The sequence below is a fragment of the Onychostruthus taczanowskii genome, unplaced genomic scaffold (genome assembly GCF_017590055.1).
Source record: "Onychostruthus taczanowskii isolate IOZ18803 unplaced genomic scaffold, ASM1759005v1 scaffold24, whole genome shotgun sequence".
Lineage (NCBI taxonomy): Eukaryota > Metazoa > Chordata > Aves > Passeriformes > Passeridae > Onychostruthus > Onychostruthus taczanowskii.
Window position 1 is genome coordinate 9487269 of NW_024499684.1, and position 17210 is coordinate 9504478.

A 17210-nucleotide genomic window follows, 5' to 3' on the forward strand; every position below is an offset into this window, starting at 1 on the left:
AGTCTCCAAGCCACTCTGTTACTTGGCTGGGGGGGATTGTGTGTTTTGTTTTGTTTTGTTCTGGTTTGGTTTGGTTTTTGGTCACAAAGAGGGTGGGAACTTCCAAGCACCAATAAAGCAGGAAAACAAGGCAGCAGAATCAGTCTGCCAGGGAGGCCAGCCCCAGCAACCTCAGCAGGGAACTTTGCTCAGAATCAGAAAACATTTCTCATTCTTCAAACAGGTGGCTGCATTTCACACTCAAAGTCCCAACGTCATATTGCCCAGGATGTGAGGTACATCCCCTAAGGGCTTCTCAGAAGCCCAGTGTCCCGCTGCAGCTCCCCAGGGCAGCAGGGAATGGCTCTCTGGCACAGACCCTCAGTGCTGGTGGCAGCTAAAAAAACCCTGATGAGTTCAGCCAAGCAGCTTTTCCCTGGAGCTGTGGGTCCTTGGAGGAGAGGGCCTGCACCAGCTCCTCTTCCTATTGTTGCTCCAAATCCACTGGGCAGGTGTGGCATGTGGACTGTGTTGGATGCCCAGCAGCTCTAGGTGCCTGTGCCTCCAGCAGCTTCTTCACAGTTTCCATTGGGGGAAAGGCTGGCCAGAGCCACTTCTTCCTCAGGGTCTTGCAGGCCATCTGCAGGGAGCAGAGAGAGGTCAAGGCAGACCTGAATGGAAAACCCCTCTTCCCAGGAAATGCAGATTAAGATGAAAAAAAAAAAAACAAGCCATGGGCTGAAGCAATTGATACATAGTCACAACCTAAGCACAGCTGACTTTTTTTTCGAAACTCATTTTCATTTTGTTTACAAACTCAACATTGCTTCAGCAAATAGAGCAAAGGAGCACAGGACCTAGCTCCTGGCCTCCTGGAGTCTCAGCAATCTCCAAACAAATTGCATGGCCACAGTGTATTGTCTGCCTGGCACTGACAGCAAGATCAGGCACTTCCATTTTCTGACATGGAGAGTGGGTCTCACAAGCCTCATATGTCTCACATGTCTCAAAGCTGCATAAATTGGGCATTCATTTCAGTTGTTTTGTCTGACTTTTATGCTCTTTAAGTATTTTTTATATTTAAGAGGCATTTGGACAAGGCCCTTAATAACATCCTTTAAAATCTGGTCAGCCCTGAAGTGGTCAGGCAGTTAGGTTAGATGATTATTGTAGGTCCCTTTCAAGTGAAAATATAACATTCTATTCTATTCTAGTCTAGTTTAGTCTAGTCTAGTCTTTCTTGTTACAGTGAAGGAGGTTTCCCTCCTCTTTGTGCTTCATAGTACAACCTGGATCTCCACACCACAAGCCTTGAGGCACTCCTGCAAAAAGAAAGTCACTGCTGGGAAGTACAAGCCAAAGTGCCAACCATGCACAAAGGCTGAATGCTATGCTATGTGTTACCTGAACAATTTCCTTTAGAATCAGGGAGCCCATGGCTTACTGCCCTCTCCCTTCTCTCTGCCAGCCCCAAAAACAAATGTTTTGGGAACGCTGCTTCCACCCATGTTTGAAGAAAACGTCACATACTATCAGGGTGCTTCCAATTCTTTGATTAGACAGAGAGTAGTTCTGCTTTCAGACATTCAAACAAAATGCAGCTGAGTTCAGCAGTGCTTCCAGGGATGTATTTGGGCACCAGACTCAGTGTGATTTTGTTTAGACAACTAAAAGGTCAGAAAACAAGGAAATGGCAACAAAGCAGACACGTGCTGGTTGTCTTCAGGTTTGGTTCCACAGCCAGGGAAGCAAGGTCAACTGCAGAGGTGGAAGTAGCTGGAAGAGGCTACCAGCAAGGGGCTTGGGCACCAGAACCACCAGGGAATCATGAGGAACTTCTGACAATCACAACAGAGTACAAGGGAGGGAGCTGGGCATACCTTCATGAATGTTGTTTTCAGCTTTTGCTTTGTAATCTTTTCTCCAGCTCCTCTGGTTCCAAGAAATGCACTGCAGAAAGGATGGCAACCTCCACCTCTCCCTGTCTTTCATGTCTTCTGAATAAACCAGAGAAGATGAGTTCAGACTGGTAGCAGGTCAGCCCTGCTTCTTCTTCACCTCTCCCTCCATGAGCCTGGAAACAAATCCAGATCCATTCCACAAAACGCACCACTGGAAAGCACAGAGCAACTCCTGGCAGTCCTTATTTTTGGCTGAAACCTCTCTGCTACCCTGGAAATTTGTCCCTGGTGTCAGTTTTTACTTTGCCACCTCACTGGCAAAACCAACATGGATGTGGCAGCTGAGAGTGAGCAAGAAACCTGTCAGGAGCTCAGCTGGCACACGTGGCGAGGCTGGGGACTGACACAGTCACAGAAGGAAGTTTTCCTTTTGCATTGTCACACAGCATCTACCACATCAGCCTGTTTACTGCTCCCTGCTGTATTAAGCAATTCCTCCCTCCCACGGAGACCTGCTGGACACGGGGTCTTGCAGCAGCACACTGAAAACGGCAGCTGTAACTGCTTGAAAATTGCAGAGAGCATGTGGTCAATGTATGGTAATTATTCTAGAAGGCAGCAAAGTTACTACAGACTTTCCAGCCATTTTAGTAAAACACTACAGCAGCCTGTAAAATACTACAGCAGCAAAATTTTTTATGGTCTCCAACAGCAGCAGTTCAGTATCCCCATTGAAATATCATCCAGCCTTTCACGTCCTATTCAGATAACAAATGATAAACCACTTCAGTGTCCTTCACTTTATCAAGCCATTGCGACACTAAAGGGCTCAGTGTCTTTCTGGCAGTCAACAAACAAAAAACTCCAGTGCACTGCCTAGGGTGCACTGCCTGAAGTGTTCAACTGCTCTTTGGAGGCACAGCTATGCTTGGGATCCCTCTGTCCAGGTGGAGATTTTGGAAGGCAAAGCTCACAGGAGCATGGAAAGGAGCTGTCCCTGCCTAAGGTTGAACCCTGAAGGTGATGAGTGTCCTCATTACACGCACTGGGACACTTACATGACTCAGAGCACCAGGCAGAGCATCAGAAATGAGTGAGCACACACAAGCAAGCTATAATACCCAATCCAGCTCCTCCTGCTTCGCATTCTCCACAGCCAGCCACAAAAATACATATACTGAGCCAAGCACCAGCAAAGTGCCAAGGCAGAAAAAGGTATGCAGGGATGATATTCTGCCTCTGCAGCTGCTCTCCCACCAGACTGCTGTGACGAGAACTGGAGGATTCATAGGTGTCTGGGAGCACACCAGAAACTCTTGCAGCAGGAACAGTGTGAGGAAGACAGAAGCATGTGAAGGAGAGAAGCTGGAAAGAGGATTGTGTGTGCCTCAGTAGAGAGGTGGCAGAAGACAGCCCTGTGCCCTCACCACCAGCCACCTCAAAGCTCCTCAGCATTCAGGTCCAGGATTCTGGGCTGAGCTGATAGAAAGAAGCACCTGAACTGCAGCCAATCATCCTCATGTCCCAGAGATCTCAGGAGACCCTGTCAACCCTGTGGTGCTGAAGGCAAGTGGCATGATCCCTTTGAGATAAAGCCAGCAAGACAGCAAAACACCCAAGTCCCTGGAAATGCTGGGGAGCAAGGTAAAAGTGGGAAAAAATGAAAGAAGGGAGGAGGAAAGGGAAACAGCCCAAGACAAACAGTGCCAAAGATTAAAGTGTTTTATGTGGCAGCTGTGAGAGCAGAGCCTGCCCAGCTGCCCAGCACCCCACATTGACACACAAACGCAACTCCCCTTTCACCCCAGGGCAAATGTTGTTCCTCAGGCCTGGCTGACACCCAGCTTTCATCCTGCCATCCTCACAGTGACATGCCATTTTACACACAAACAACTACTTGCTTTTGTTACTTATTCATTATGCAAAATCAGCACAAACATCCTCCTCCTGCAGGAAGGTCAGGTCCTGCCTGCACCCTACGGCACAGGCCACATCCCAGTCCTGCTTCCCCCAAGAACACACATCCAAAAAGCATGGGAGGCCACCATGTCATGGCTGTCAGCTGCCATATCCCTGTTATCCATGAGCTACTCTAGTGTTTCCCAAACTGCTGGGAAGTTTGTCTGCTCTGACTGACAGGTCTGGGAACCTCACCAGAAAGAGGCAGTTCGCATTGGAAAGGCTGTGATTCCACCAGCATGACAGAGGTTTCATTGGGAAAAGGCAGATCGGATTGTGCGTGTGTAAAGATCCCATCAGTAGTGAGTGGTCCAATCCCAATGGGAAAAGTCAGATCCCACTGGGTCAGGAGAAGCTCCCATCGGGAATTGTCAGATCCTAATGGGAAAAGCCTGACCCCATTGTAGGGGAGATCCCATGAGGAGAGATCAGAAGCCATTAGGATGGGGTAGATCTCACTGAGAAGGGGAAGATCCCACACGAAAACGGAGCAAATCCCACTGTAAAAACCCGGCCCCGGATGAGGGAGGGAGGGTGGGGGGAGGAAGGAAGGGGTTCCCCAACCCTGGTACCTGCGGGGTGCTGCAGGGCAGCCCGCAGGGCGCGGCAGGCGGCGGCACGGCAGTCGCCGGGGCTGCCCGGGCTGTACCGAGCCGCCTGCACGGTGCCGGGCGCCGGGAAGTGCCGCCGCAGCGCCGCGTCCAGCACCGCCGCGTCCTCTCCGTCCCCGCCGGGCAGCAGGACGCCCACGACGGCGGGCGGCGGCCCCGCGGGCAGGCGGCCGCGCACGTCCCGCACCACCTCCCGCAGGCGAGTAGGAGAACCGCGGTCCCGAGACGCGACGCGGCGCCTCGTCGTCCAGGAGGTCGCGGGCGAAGGCGGCCAGCGCGGGCGCCGCCGGGGCCCCCTCCGCCACCTCGGCCACCAGCACTACTGCCCGTCGGCCGCCCGCCCGCTCCACCAGCGCCCGTAGCTCCTGCAGGTCCGCCGCCGCCATCCCCCGCCGTGCTCCTTGTCCGGTCCGCATCCGCATGTTCCCCGGCCCCGGCTCCGCACCGCCCACTGGCCCGCACCCGCCCCGCCACTCTGCACCAGCCCCGGCCCCGCGCAGAGCAACACTCCGGGGCAGCGGGGCGAGAGGGTATCAAGGATCCCCCCCGCTTCCAGCCCCGTCCCGGACCCGCACAATCCCGCGGGGTGAACGGCCCCTGCCTGCTGCCGGGTGGGCACAGCAGAGAGGCTGGTAAAGAGCCCCCGGATCTGCCACACGATCAGACTCAGAGCCCTCGCACAGGCTGGTCTTCTTGCCAATGAGGAGCTGATAAAATTCAGGCAAAAAACTGCGCTGTGGAGGGGCTCAGAAGGTGAGAGGGGGATGAGGAGATGCCGTGGTGGCTGCAAAGTGGGACACACACGAGGTTATGACAGAGGAGCAGCTGATCGTGCGTCCCCAAGGTGTCCCCTATGGTGTGGCATCTCAAACCCCAGAGCAGCAAAAGAGTGGCCTCTCTGGCATCATGTGCATTATGCTGCTGCACAGCCTGGCCAGGCTATAGCCACCCCTGGTAGTGATTCCTCTTTGGGAAACAATTACACCCTCAAAGGACATACCCACCCCACTAGTCACAAGTGCATACCTGAGCTGCAGTCCCCACACCACATGCTGCATCTCTTAGTCCCTTCCCAAGCCAGTGCCCTTTGACTTGCCCTCTGCCACCTCCATGCAAAACACAGCCTGCAGTCACAGGCCCACAAGCATCAACATCACCACATCCCATCAAAGCACATCAAGTTTCCAGGGATATGTGTGTAGTTTTAGTCAGGGCTTCAGTGCTGGCACTTGCTACACATATCTCTGCCAGCCAACAGTGAATGAAAGCCATTGTGCCCAGACACTTGCATGGGGAAGTTCCAATCCATGGCATGCAGTAAGTACTTCCTCTATGCCATATCAGAACAGGCTCCTCCAAACCAGTAATGTCTTATCACAAGCACCTGGGAAGGGATAAACAGCTCAAAGGTGTAAACGGTCAGATTCACCTTGGCCAATTGCTCTCTGAGGATTTTTGGAGCCAAACCATCTCTTGTGGGAGTGGAGGAGTCTCTGAGTGTACTGGGTATGAAAGCAGAACCAAAATCCACATGTCTGTCCTGGATCGGTGATTCCCAACATGTGTGTTCGGATACACTCAGCCACAAATGTGGCTGAGCCATTGTGCCTGCTGCCTGCCCATCCTCATGGCCATGTGCCCCCAAAGCCCAGCAGATCAGCAGCCACACTAGAAGGGATGTGCCACAGGCTGATCCCCAGGCACAACAGCGGTGTGGCAGCTTGGGAAGGTTACAGTGTGGCACCAATTTTAATCCAAGGAAAATATTTCCCCCAGTATGGCAGGCTTAGCAAACACTGCCCCAGGCTAGTATCATGGATGAGGGCTTCAAGAGAGGCTTTCTGCCCTGGGTCCTAGCAAAAGTAATTTACTCATGGACAAGTGTTGATAAGCAAATGGGTCAGGGCAAAAAGAGGAAGGTAAAACAGAAAGATTAGGCTCCTCTTCCAAAGATCAGGGCCTTCAAGAGCCCATGCCCCATGGCAGTGTGGTAGCCCTGAGAGTAGCTGTCAACATGGGAGGGCTACAAATTCAGACATAATTCAGTAGCCAAGTCTGGCCTTAGTGTTGCCCAGATTTTGTAAATACAAGGATTTTTTTTCTCATCTGTTCAGAAGCCTGTTCGTGGTCCTATGGACAAAAATCCAGGGTATAATCAGCATCATGAGTTGTGTTAGCAGCAGGAGGGGACAGGAACATGTGCTAGTCCCCAGAAACCCTCATCTCTCTGGAAAACTGCCATGAGATCCACAGTGTTTACGCTCCTCATGAGCTGCCAGCACAGCCTGTGGTGTGGTGGTACTGGTTAAAAGTACCATGGTACATCAGTACATGCCTGACTGATGTACAGCATGGCTCTCACAGAGCTCTTCCAGAGCAGCACTATGCCAGTGACTTGCCTAGAGATGCCAAGATGCCTCAGGCATCAGGAAGCTGGCTTTCTATCTGGCATTTCCCCAGATTTATGAAGATAATTCTTGCAGAGAAGGTATAGAGAAAATTGGAGTTTTCTTCCTAACTCAGGTACACCACTGGCTACTTCTCTGCAGTGGCCTCGATGTTCAGACTGCCAGCACAGCCACTAAAAACTAATATTTGGGACCACGTAGAGCTGTTCTTCATGGCCACTGCAATTCTTTAGTTTATTTTGGGTACACGTGTAACACTGCCAGCAAAGGCTGGTTGGAAAGGTGAATGTCACCCACAATACCCAAACAACCTTGTTTACATTTCTTTACTCATTAACAGGGGTAAGATCTAACACATACAACTCCCTTTGTGTTACTTAAAGAGGTACAACTCAAACAGTTCAGAGGCAGTCATGAGCTCAGCAGCATTTGTAGTCCTCCACAAAATGTCTTCAGAGCCCTGTCAGGGGCTGAGCAAGAACTCAGATGTATTTAGAAGACCTGACACTCCACCAAACATCCATCTGACAGTCAGAGTTGTAGAGAATCACTATAGACAGCCTAAGTGAGGGTCATCACATCTCTTACATATGCTTTAGCTGTCCAGAGCAGACAAAGCATCTATTCATTTTTGACTTCAAAAGAGGAGTGAAGATGCTTTATTCAAAGAAACAAATTTGGTATGTGTATTAGTAATGCCTTGAAGCCTAAACAACAAAAAAAGGTCCACTGCATTAGAGCCTGCATTTACCAAGATTAACCTTTCTTCTGAAGAGAGTAAAAAGAGGACAGGGATAAAGGATTCTTGTGCCAGTTTTGGTGATAGAAGAGCAGAGAGACTGAATGAGCAAGAAGGAAACTGTAGGAGCTGTTCTGAGCCCGATGTCTGATGACCCAGCCCAGCTCCTTAAATTCATCCTTTCAGTAGCTTTGGTGCTCACAGGGAACTTGGAAAAGCCTCTGAGCCAGCTAGGAGCTGGAACTGGCTGCAGACAAGCTGAGCTTCAGCAAACCTTTGTATATTTGCCCTTCCACTGATTTGTTCTCCAAACTTGCTTCAATTATTACTTTGAAAAACACATCCTTACTAGATGCTGGAAAGCATGTGCTTTACCTGTGTAGCACTACCAGCTGTTTCCAGGGCGTTGCTGAAGGGCACCAGCACTCACTGAGCTCTTCACCCATGGTGACTCCTTGAGTTGCCCAAAGAAGTAGCAGAGGAGGTAATTGTGTGAGAAGAAAATACCCCAAACCCCACTCCTGCCCCCAACATCCCAGTCTCACTGATTCCCTTCTAGCCTCCCTCCTGTTCACTCCTCCATGGCTCTTCCTGTTTCCTCCACTGACCTTCCCCAACATCCTCTCAATCTTTCTGGCCCCTGAAGCCAAACACCTTCCCAGTTTTCACCCACTGGAGCTTGAACTTTGTATCAAACCAGACACGAACTCTTTCTGTGATGAGTTCAGTCACAACCAAATCCAAACTGGATGGTCACACTGTTCTGACCCAGGTCCCCTTGCCCCAGATCCAGCCACCTCCAGGGCCAGCTGAGGCAGCCCCACTTTTGGTCCCAAGGCAGCCTGTGCCAGCTCAGCCCTGGCCTGGATCCATCCAAGTCATCACAGCCCTCTGGGCTCCACTTCGGGGAGGTTACACACCATAAGCAAATAAAGTTGGGAAGTCCCTGGCACTCCACTTCTGGGACACAGCCTGGCTTCCTGATGGGGAACCTCAAAATTTTTTCTTGTCTCTTTTCTCCAAAATTCTGTTCCGTCTAAAAGTTGCCCATCTCTGCAGTTGTCCTGTTTCCTCATGTTTCCATGAGTCACCATCCCTGTCTGGATGGCAGAGGGGCAGAGGAAGGTATGGCTGAAGAGGAGGATGGAAACCTGGCACAGGGCCATGTGCAGAGAGCCCAAAGTGTTGGTCAGTCCAGGTCACACAATAAGAGGGATGTCCTTCCCTGCCCTCTTAGAGACAGATGGAGCCAGCCTATCAGCCTATTCCACTCTTGAATCCTCCACTGGAAGATGTTAAAGAAGTGGCAATGAATATGAAATCAGACCCAAGGACCAAGCTGCCTCTTCTGGTCTTTTTTCTGGCTGTCCTCAGCTGGATCCTTGCCTTTGGTTTGAAAACAGGACCCAAGAGTACCTGTTCACAGCCACGAGTCTCCATTATTTTCCAGTACACACATGCCTTCAACACCAACAGTCCAGCTTTTCTGCACTTACCTTTTGCAGCACCTCTTAAAAATCACCTCAGACCTCACCAAGATGGGGGGCAATAGCTGGGAAACACAGTCCCTCCTGCCTCCCTAGCCCCGCCTTGTGCATTCTCCTACTCCCTTCTCACAAAGCCCCTTGTTGGCATGGCCAGGCTCCCAGGTTCTCAGAACTGCTTCCTTTTATAAGGCAAAGGGCAGATCCATAGCATCCCTTGAGTTACTGGAATGAGCAGAGCAGGTCAGTGTGGATCTGCCTGGTTTGCCAGCCCTGAAAGAGGCCACAAAGGGGTCCTTCTCTAAGAAGGCCCTTCTCTTCTTCAATCTAAGATTTCTCTGTATCCACCCAGGATTAGGTGGAGACTGCAGCAAGGGTGCAGCTTGAGAGCACCCATGGATGGCCTTCTGCCTCCTGTCCTCCTCAGCTCTGCGGGTGACCACTCCTTGTTGTCCCATCCACACATTCCTGTGGCTCTATCACTTGCCCTTGCAGGGCATTCCTGTGCTCCCAAGCTCAGGTCAGGATTTCAGCCACATCTCAGAGATTTTTCCCCCTTTCATCTTGACAGTGCCCCACATCAGCCTGCACAGAAGTGCCTGGACAAAGTACACACATGCTGCCAGAGGAAAAACTTGAGAGCTGCATGGACTATGCCTGGATTTGGGTGGTTTATCTGTGTGTTTCAGATGCTACAGGAAATAATAGAGATGCAGGACCTCGTTGTGACTTCTTGCTTTAAAGGTGTCCTAATATGCTGATCTTTTAAAGCCAAACTTTCTTTACTCACGAACAGCCTGAACATGTACATGTCTTGCTTTGACTCAAGGGAACTATTTCTTCATTAGCTTGACCAAAAACCAGTCCTCCGTAATGAAAAGCAGAATTCATCTTGTGGAAATGCTCATGGAAAGTCTCTTCCACAACAGAACAACTGGGTCACCTCATTCCAAAAGTCTGCCAAGCACCAGCACTACCCAAACACTTATAGCAAGGTTGTTTTGCCTCATAAAGCCACATCCTTAAGGATCTAGAAAGAATCTGAATTTGAAAAATAACCTGAAGAATCCTTTCTCTGACAAACATTGGGTTACAGGATCTGCACTGCCCTCAAATCCCCCCCTTCTGTACCATACTGCACAAACCTGCAGCTTCAGCAAGTTTTGCAGTCTTAGATAAAAGCTTTGAAGCTTATAGATACACACAGACACAGAGAAATGAGATAAATATCAGGTGTTTAATCCTTTTTTTGATGATAATGAAGATCTTAGGATGACAAAAGATCTACAAAAAACACCAGAGAAAAAATACATATAAACTCCTAATGCAAAAAAGTGCAGCTACCTATAGTGCTTTGCCATGCCCAGAGAGGATGGGAAATGAGTTCAGCTATTAAGTGGGTAATTGGATTTAAAAATATTCCACTGCTCCCACAGTCCCTCCCATCCAAAATTACCCATCCCAGAAACTCAATCTGCTGGATGTGTACCCGCTTGTATGTAAGGTCAACTCCTTGCTACAGAGAACCCTGGAGAGTTTCAGGAACTTTGTTCCTGATGAGAACCATGTACCAAAGATTCCTGCACCCAGGTTCTCCTGTGAAAACACAGTCTGAGGTCTTAGTCTTGAGTTTCTCTCACTATTTCAGTTTTGGGACAGTTTAAAATTTAGAGGCTTCTGGCCTGCTCTGATTCCCTTTCTGCTGACAGTTTCCTTAGGGACAGGTTTCCTAGGGATATTTTGATAATCAAGCAAGGCATTTAATGCAAAGCACAAACCCAGTGAGTTTTGATAAAAAATGTCCCGGGGCAGATTGTTCAGCCAATGCAGCAAGGAACTCTGAGCTTTTGGCAAGGACAGTGCAATGCTGAGGGCGCACTGTCCCCTTCTGGCAGCAGCCATGCACCGAATCTCATCCATACAGAAGGTCTAGGCAGACAAACAAGTCAGCAGGAAGGAAGTGTTCTGCAAAGGGACATCCAGCAGGACAGTGCTAAAACCAACCTGACAGATTTGGCTGCCCAAGGAATTCATTCTCCATCTGTCTTTGATACTTTCTCTTGCCTACGTTCAGGCAGAACTCGGCAGTATCTGAGCTCTGGGAGTGAAATAACAAATGGCTCCTGGGAGTCGACTTCTAGGGGAAGAAACACAAATGATAAAGAACATCTGACACCATCCTTGCAAAGCTAAGGCCTATGACCACCCAAAAAAGGTTGGCACATCCCTCCGATGAACTCAGGGTTAGTTAGTTAGAGGCTGTGGAGCAGTTAACATCATCACAGAAAGCTCCAGCAGGGAGTCAGAACTGCAGCTCTTACAGTGAGCAGCATTTCCACTGCCATGTGTGTTTTGGGGCAAGGTAGACCCAACACTATCTGACTTGGAAGAGGAAACACTTAGCTTGGACACATAGTCCATCCCCATCCCAGCATGTAAACCCTCATTCTCATTTCTGGCTCTCATTGCCTGCAAGGTCCAGCTTGTCTTCCCTCTTGCATCTGAATCCAGTCAACAAGCACCACTTCCATCTACACTGTCCCTCAGGCTCTGCCCTGAGCTTGTTTTTGTGTCCCTCACCCCCGTGTCTAGCTGTGTTACCCAGTTACCTTCATGGCAGTTCAAGGCTTCTCTCAGTGCCCTACAGGCAGCTCTCTTTGCCTCCAGGACACCTCCTGGCTGGCCTGGGCTGTAAATTGCAGTCTCTACAGTCAGTTGCAGGGCCCCATCCAGCACACACTGCATTCTCCTCAGCGCTCTCACCGCCTGGTCCAGCTGCTCCTGGGAGTCAGGGCGGATCATCACAAGCACCAGCACATGCGGCAGGCAGGGGAGGAGGCTCCTCACATCCCGGACAGCTTCCTCCAGGTGATCCCACTGCATGAGCCTTTTCAACACACTGGCTTGCCATAGCATAAAAATCAGATGTGGGGGAACCAGGTCTTCCTCCTCCTTTCCCTCATTCTCTGCCTGCTGTGGTTTGTGCTTGATGTCCCCTGTGCCACACAGGTCCCGGGTAAAATCCACCAGCAATGAGGGAGCTCTTGACTCAGCATGGTCCACCTCCATCACCCCTACCCGTCCGTTCCGGCTCCCCAGCATGTCCAGCAGGTTGAGGAAATCCCAGGTGGTTCTGTCCACCAAAGAGGCCGGCTCCTTTGATGCCATAGCTTCCTGTCACACGTCTGTTTACTGTGCTGCTGGGGAAAGGAGTGGAAGTAGCAAAGGCAATTGCACGCCACAGGCTCAAAACAGGCAACACTGCTGCTCTGAGCAGCCAATGCTGGGCTGGGTGGGACCAAATGAATGTGAAAATAGCAGTTTTGATGCAAAGATTCACAAATTGCATTGTCTATGTGATTTTTGGGGTTGGACCTCCCAGGAAAAGGCTTTGTACCTTGGCAGTCTGGTACAATAGAAAGAAGTGACCAGGGAAAGAGAAGGGATGGCTATGTGTTTTTGGGTATCTTGTATCAAACTCAGGACTTAGCTACCTTCTCATCAGCAAAACCCAACTATATGATAGCGAGCACAAGCCTACAAACCTGTTGTTACAGCTCACTTTGCTCATTACATTTCCTCCTCCTTCCTCTGTAATGCTTAAACCTGGAAATCCCATTCATCCTTCTTTGAAACCAACAGGTCCAACCTACTAGTAGTTTAGTGGAAGACTAAAAGCCCTACCTGGCCTTGCCAAATATCACATATGCTGCAATTTTCTCTATGTATGTTGAAAAAATGCAGTTTTCCATAGCAAAGGCTCTCCTGCTGTGAAGGACAGCATTGGCAGCAGGCTTAGGTCTTTTTAAGTCCAGCAAAATAATTTCTAGATCAGAGCTGAGTAGTTGGTTCAAGTAAAATTTTGATTTACCCAATAATGTATTCTGCACACACAACTACTCCACCTCTTTCAGAAGGAAGAGGATTAGCTGTGAAATACCAGCCCACTGCAGGAGATCTGCAAAGCCAACAGCTCAGAGGGCTCCATGACACACACTGGCAGCAGGGCCAGGCAGGGAGAAGGAAGCTCTCATGCCCTGGGAAGGAGGGACTGCACTGGAGTGGGCTCAAAGTGTGGTTGAGCCAACAGACTCACCTGCCTGACCGACTAGGGATGCATTGAAAATGATGGAACTACTTGGTGTACGTGGAACTGCTCTCAGAGGGTATGCACAGGTCATTTTGGGACTGTGACATCAGCAGCAACCATGACAACCTGTACCTGCCTCAAAGCTCCCTTTCAACTACCCAGTATTTTGGGGGGATTTTCAGAGATAAGAAACTGAGCCTTGCACTTCATGACTCTAAATTCATTTTTCACCACCTTATTGTTCAGCAAAACTAAAAGAACTACAGAAGTGCTGAGAAGATGCTCACTGCCCCACATGACATGCTGGGATAAGGTTGGCCAAGAAAACAGCGTTAACATTTGGGCACCACAGAGCCATGCAATGAAAATGTGTTTACATTATTTACACAAAGCAGACACTACAGGCACATGTGCTGCCCAGGAACATGTGGGCTCATGATCAGGGATTCTACCAGAACTACTACTGTGAGATGTTGAGAGAGGATTTGCAGATGCCAGGATTTAGTGTCTTCATCTGTGCTGTCAACTCTGATACACTACTGAGAAAGAGGTCTCCCAAAATTGGTGGAGGCAATAAAACCAGAAATATACAAAAGTTAAACAGATTCTCCATTTTATTTTGAATAAAAATTTAGATCCTAGATGGATACAGCATCTGTAAAACACAAAACCAGACAGAATCACGTTAGAAATCTTGTATTTAAACACAAGTTCTGCAGTTACAATCTAGACCATGAATCTCTTCAACTGCTATAAAAGCAATCCCAGTTTATACAGAAGAGTGTCAGAACGACTCGCAGGAGCACTTTGCTGATGGCACAGACTGTGGCAGCCAGCCCTCCTGTGCACCAGCAGGAGTTCCCATGGCTCTGGATTTCAGGAATTATCTGTGCTGCTCCTACTGTGCTTTTTCTAAGGCACCGGAGAAGGAGAAAGAAAGGAAGGACTGCACCCCTCGTACTCCTTTTGACAACATCACTATGAAAATATTACATCACAACTCTGGGTGACACACCTAAAAGGACAGTCCCACTGAAGCCCTGTGGCTAAAATGCCAACAATGGGAACAGGTGGGAGTGGCTATGACAGGACAGCACTGCCTCAGTTAAAACATTTGACAGGTAAGAGAAAAATCAAACAGGTAGAGGAGTAGAAGGGTGCAAAAATATACAGAACAGATTGGTGGAAAAGAAATCAAGGCAGCTTTAGAAAGAAGCTGAGTCCTGGAACTTGAAGAGCCTTTCCAGACAACCTGAGCAAGCACACAAAGCCCTGACAAAGAGACAAACCCCCTCAGCACAGGAAGCCAGGAAAAAGCCGCTCTAGCCTCCAAAACAGTCACTGAGCCACGATGAACACCCAACAGCAACAGAACAAAACCAGAGTTCCAATGTTGCCCCATACTATGTGGAATTAAAAGGCACCCCAAAAACTGCCAACGAGTATCTTGCTGCTAAACCACATCCACTTACCACCCGGATTCTGTGTCCAATGGCCTTGGCAGGAAGGTTGGAGCGGAACTTGGCACGCACCATGCCGCTGTTGCCGTGGGCGCGCGTCACCTTGCCCCAGATCACGCGCGTCCTGTTGGGTTTGCCTCCGGGGGTTACCGTGTTGCTGGGGAAAAGGAGGCAAAGAACAGCTCAGCAGGGCAGTCACACCTCTGCTGTCACCAGCAGTGACAATGTGGTCTCTCTAAGGCACCTCAGTAATTTAGCCATCTTTAACTAGAGCAACGGCTACACTTTTATTTACTTGTGAAACTTTCCTGCCTGGGATTTTCACTGTACCTTTCAAAGGCGTAATTACAGCTTGTAATTTATCAGAAGTTCCACCAGACAACTATTAACAGCTTACAAAGCTCAAAAATTTGGAAAAACACTTTTGCTAATAGGATGAAACTTAAAAATTGTTAAAAATTGCTAACATGTTATTTCTCCAGACACACTGAAGGCAGGAGAAGAACAGGCCATTGGTATAGACGGCAGAAAGTGCCTTAAATGAGGAGCCATGTGCCATGCTGGAAATGATGGTGGTCAAGTTACCAGTCTGATCAATTTTATTCAAGGTAATTCTGAACTCTAACAGCACTCAAGAAAAAAAAGGAAGTGGAAATAATAAGCAGCTGTTCCCAAGGTATCTACCAATGGCAGCAGAGCAGAGGTGACAGACATGGGCACACGAAAGGCACTCAAGAAAAAAAAGGAAGTGGAAATAATAAGCAGCTGTTCCCAAGGTGTCTACCAATGGCAGCAGAGCAGAAGTGACATGGGCACATGAAAGTCAGAATACAAATTCATCCAGGCTTCACAGAATCACTTTACTGTTTAAGTAACTCAACAGTTCAAAGTATTAAACACAAATTCACCCACCTCGATTTACTCCATCAACCCACCTTCAGTTTTTGTCAATCTTAGGCAAAACTTCTTTCTCATCCCACTTGCTCTCTAACACATCATATAATACCATTATCTCCTAGCATTTACAAAACCAATACAGGACTTGGCTAATTCAGCACAAGAATAAAACATTACTTACTTTTTAGCTTTGTACACATAGGCACACCTCTTGCCCAGGTAGAAGTCTGTCTCCTGACGGGCATAAACACCTTCAATTTTCAGCAGGGCCGTGTGCTCCCGCTGGTTTCGGAGGCCACGTTTGTAGCCAGCAAAAATGGCCTTGCACCACAGCCTAAAGACATGGAGAACATCTGCAAATTACAATTCACTCCAAAGTAACAAAAATAAAAACAAATCACAGGCTGTTTCAGCAGAGACTAATTCCACACCGGCAGAAATCAGCAAACAGCTGACGTTTACAAATCACTGCGAATACTTACATTCAATGAAAGCTGAGCATGTGGAACATGAAGTGTTTATGAGAACACTGTATTTTCTGCTTGTCATAAAGTCCTGGCGCTACAATACTGGCTTCATACTAAATTTCAAATGCTTCAGCATTGGCAGATACTGTTTCCAAATGTCTACTAACACTGATGAGTAAACATTGCTTTGTTCCTACACACCACCTGCGTTCAGTAACTGCTACAGAAGGCGTGAGCTGCCCCCGATTTGTACCCTCAAAGGAGTTAAAGCCTGAGCAACAGCCTGACATCCCCTGGACACAGACGCTGCACAAACTCCCCAACAATTCTTCAGGCACTGCCCACTAAAGTCATCATAACAGAATCACGTTAGAAATCAATCCCATCCTTCAAGAAAATTCGGTGTCACAATAGAAAATTTACCCATGGGAAAAACAGTTGCTCCCTTTACTCAAGTAAACATTCTACGCCAAAACTCCACCGAACGCTGGAGATTAACAAACCCATAACTTTCACAGCGATATTCACCGACAGGCCAGGCACAGCGTGGCACATCGTAACAGCAACTCCAAGCAGCTCAGAGACTTCACAACAGGGACACAGAGCTGCGGGCGCTGAGCAGGGCCCAGCAGGACACGGGGCAGAGCACACCGCTCACTCAAACGCTCTCGGGAGCCGCTCAGCAGCCCCGAGCCGAGGGCTACTCGGGCACTCACTCACCTCCCGGTCATGGTGTCCTCCCGCAGACCCGGTCCCGGCAGGCCTGGAAACGACACACAGCCATGAGCCTCGGGCCAGCACCTCCATCCGGCCCGGCGAGCGGGACCCCAAACACCCGGGGGCTGCCCGGGAGCCACCCAGAGCTCCGGGAGCCTCCGCTCCCCCCCAGAGCAGCCGCCTCAGCCCCGCTCCAGGCGAAGGCCCCAACCCGCGACTGGGACCATCCGCCGCGCATCGGCGCCATCTCGCCTTGTTCCCGCCCCGGACCGCGCCATTCGCCGCGCCCCGGGAGCCCCGCGCCCGCCGGCGGCCCCACAGCGGGGGCAGCGCCCCCCGGCCCCGCTCCCGGCCCGCGGCCCCGCTCCGCCTCACCCGCAGCGCCCCAAGATGGCGGCGAAAGAGACCCGCCCCGCGCGGCCTGCCGGGAAACGCGCCGCCAGGACCCGAGCGGGCGGCCCGAGCGCTGCCGGAGTGAGCAGCACGGAGTTGAGGAAG

The 17210-nt window shown here is 49.8% G+C and overlaps 3 protein-coding genes across 3 annotated transcripts; all 3 read right to left on the minus strand.

The window, feature by feature from the left end:
• Positions 1 to 527: 527 nt before the first annotated feature.
• Positions 528 to 4836, minus strand: CUNH2orf72 (chromosome unknown C2orf72 homolog). The gene is given in 4 exon segments (XM_041405972.1): positions 528 to 619; positions 1860 to 1976; positions 4412 to 4680; positions 4682 to 4836. Coding segments are annotated over 4 exon segments (633 nt in total).
• Positions 4837 to 10299: 5463 nt separating this feature from the next.
• LOC121336638 lies at positions 10300 to 12722 on the minus strand. Its single transcript, XM_041405971.1, has 3 exons — positions 11691 to 12722; positions 11086 to 11218; positions 10300 to 10365 (listed from the first exon to the last, which is right to left on the minus strand). The coding sequence occupies exons 1-2, from the start codon at positions 12247 to 12249 to the stop codon at positions 11112 to 11114; spliced, it is 666 nt and encodes a 221-aa protein (XP_041261905.1). The 5' UTR covers positions 12250 to 12722; the 3' UTR covers positions 10300 to 10365; positions 11086 to 11111.
• Positions 12723 to 13767: 1045 nt separating this feature from the next.
• Positions 13768 to 17198, minus strand: RPL35A (ribosomal protein L35a). Its single transcript, XM_041405973.1, has 5 exons — positions 17088 to 17198; positions 16716 to 16758; positions 15710 to 15862; positions 14644 to 14788; positions 13768 to 13826 (listed from the first exon to the last, which is right to left on the minus strand). The coding sequence occupies exons 2-5, from the start codon at positions 16724 to 16726 to the stop codon at positions 13803 to 13805; spliced, it is 333 nt and encodes a 110-aa protein (XP_041261907.1). The 5' UTR covers positions 16727 to 16758; positions 17088 to 17198; the 3' UTR covers positions 13768 to 13802.
• Between the last annotated feature and the right edge of the window lie 12 nt (positions 17199 to 17210).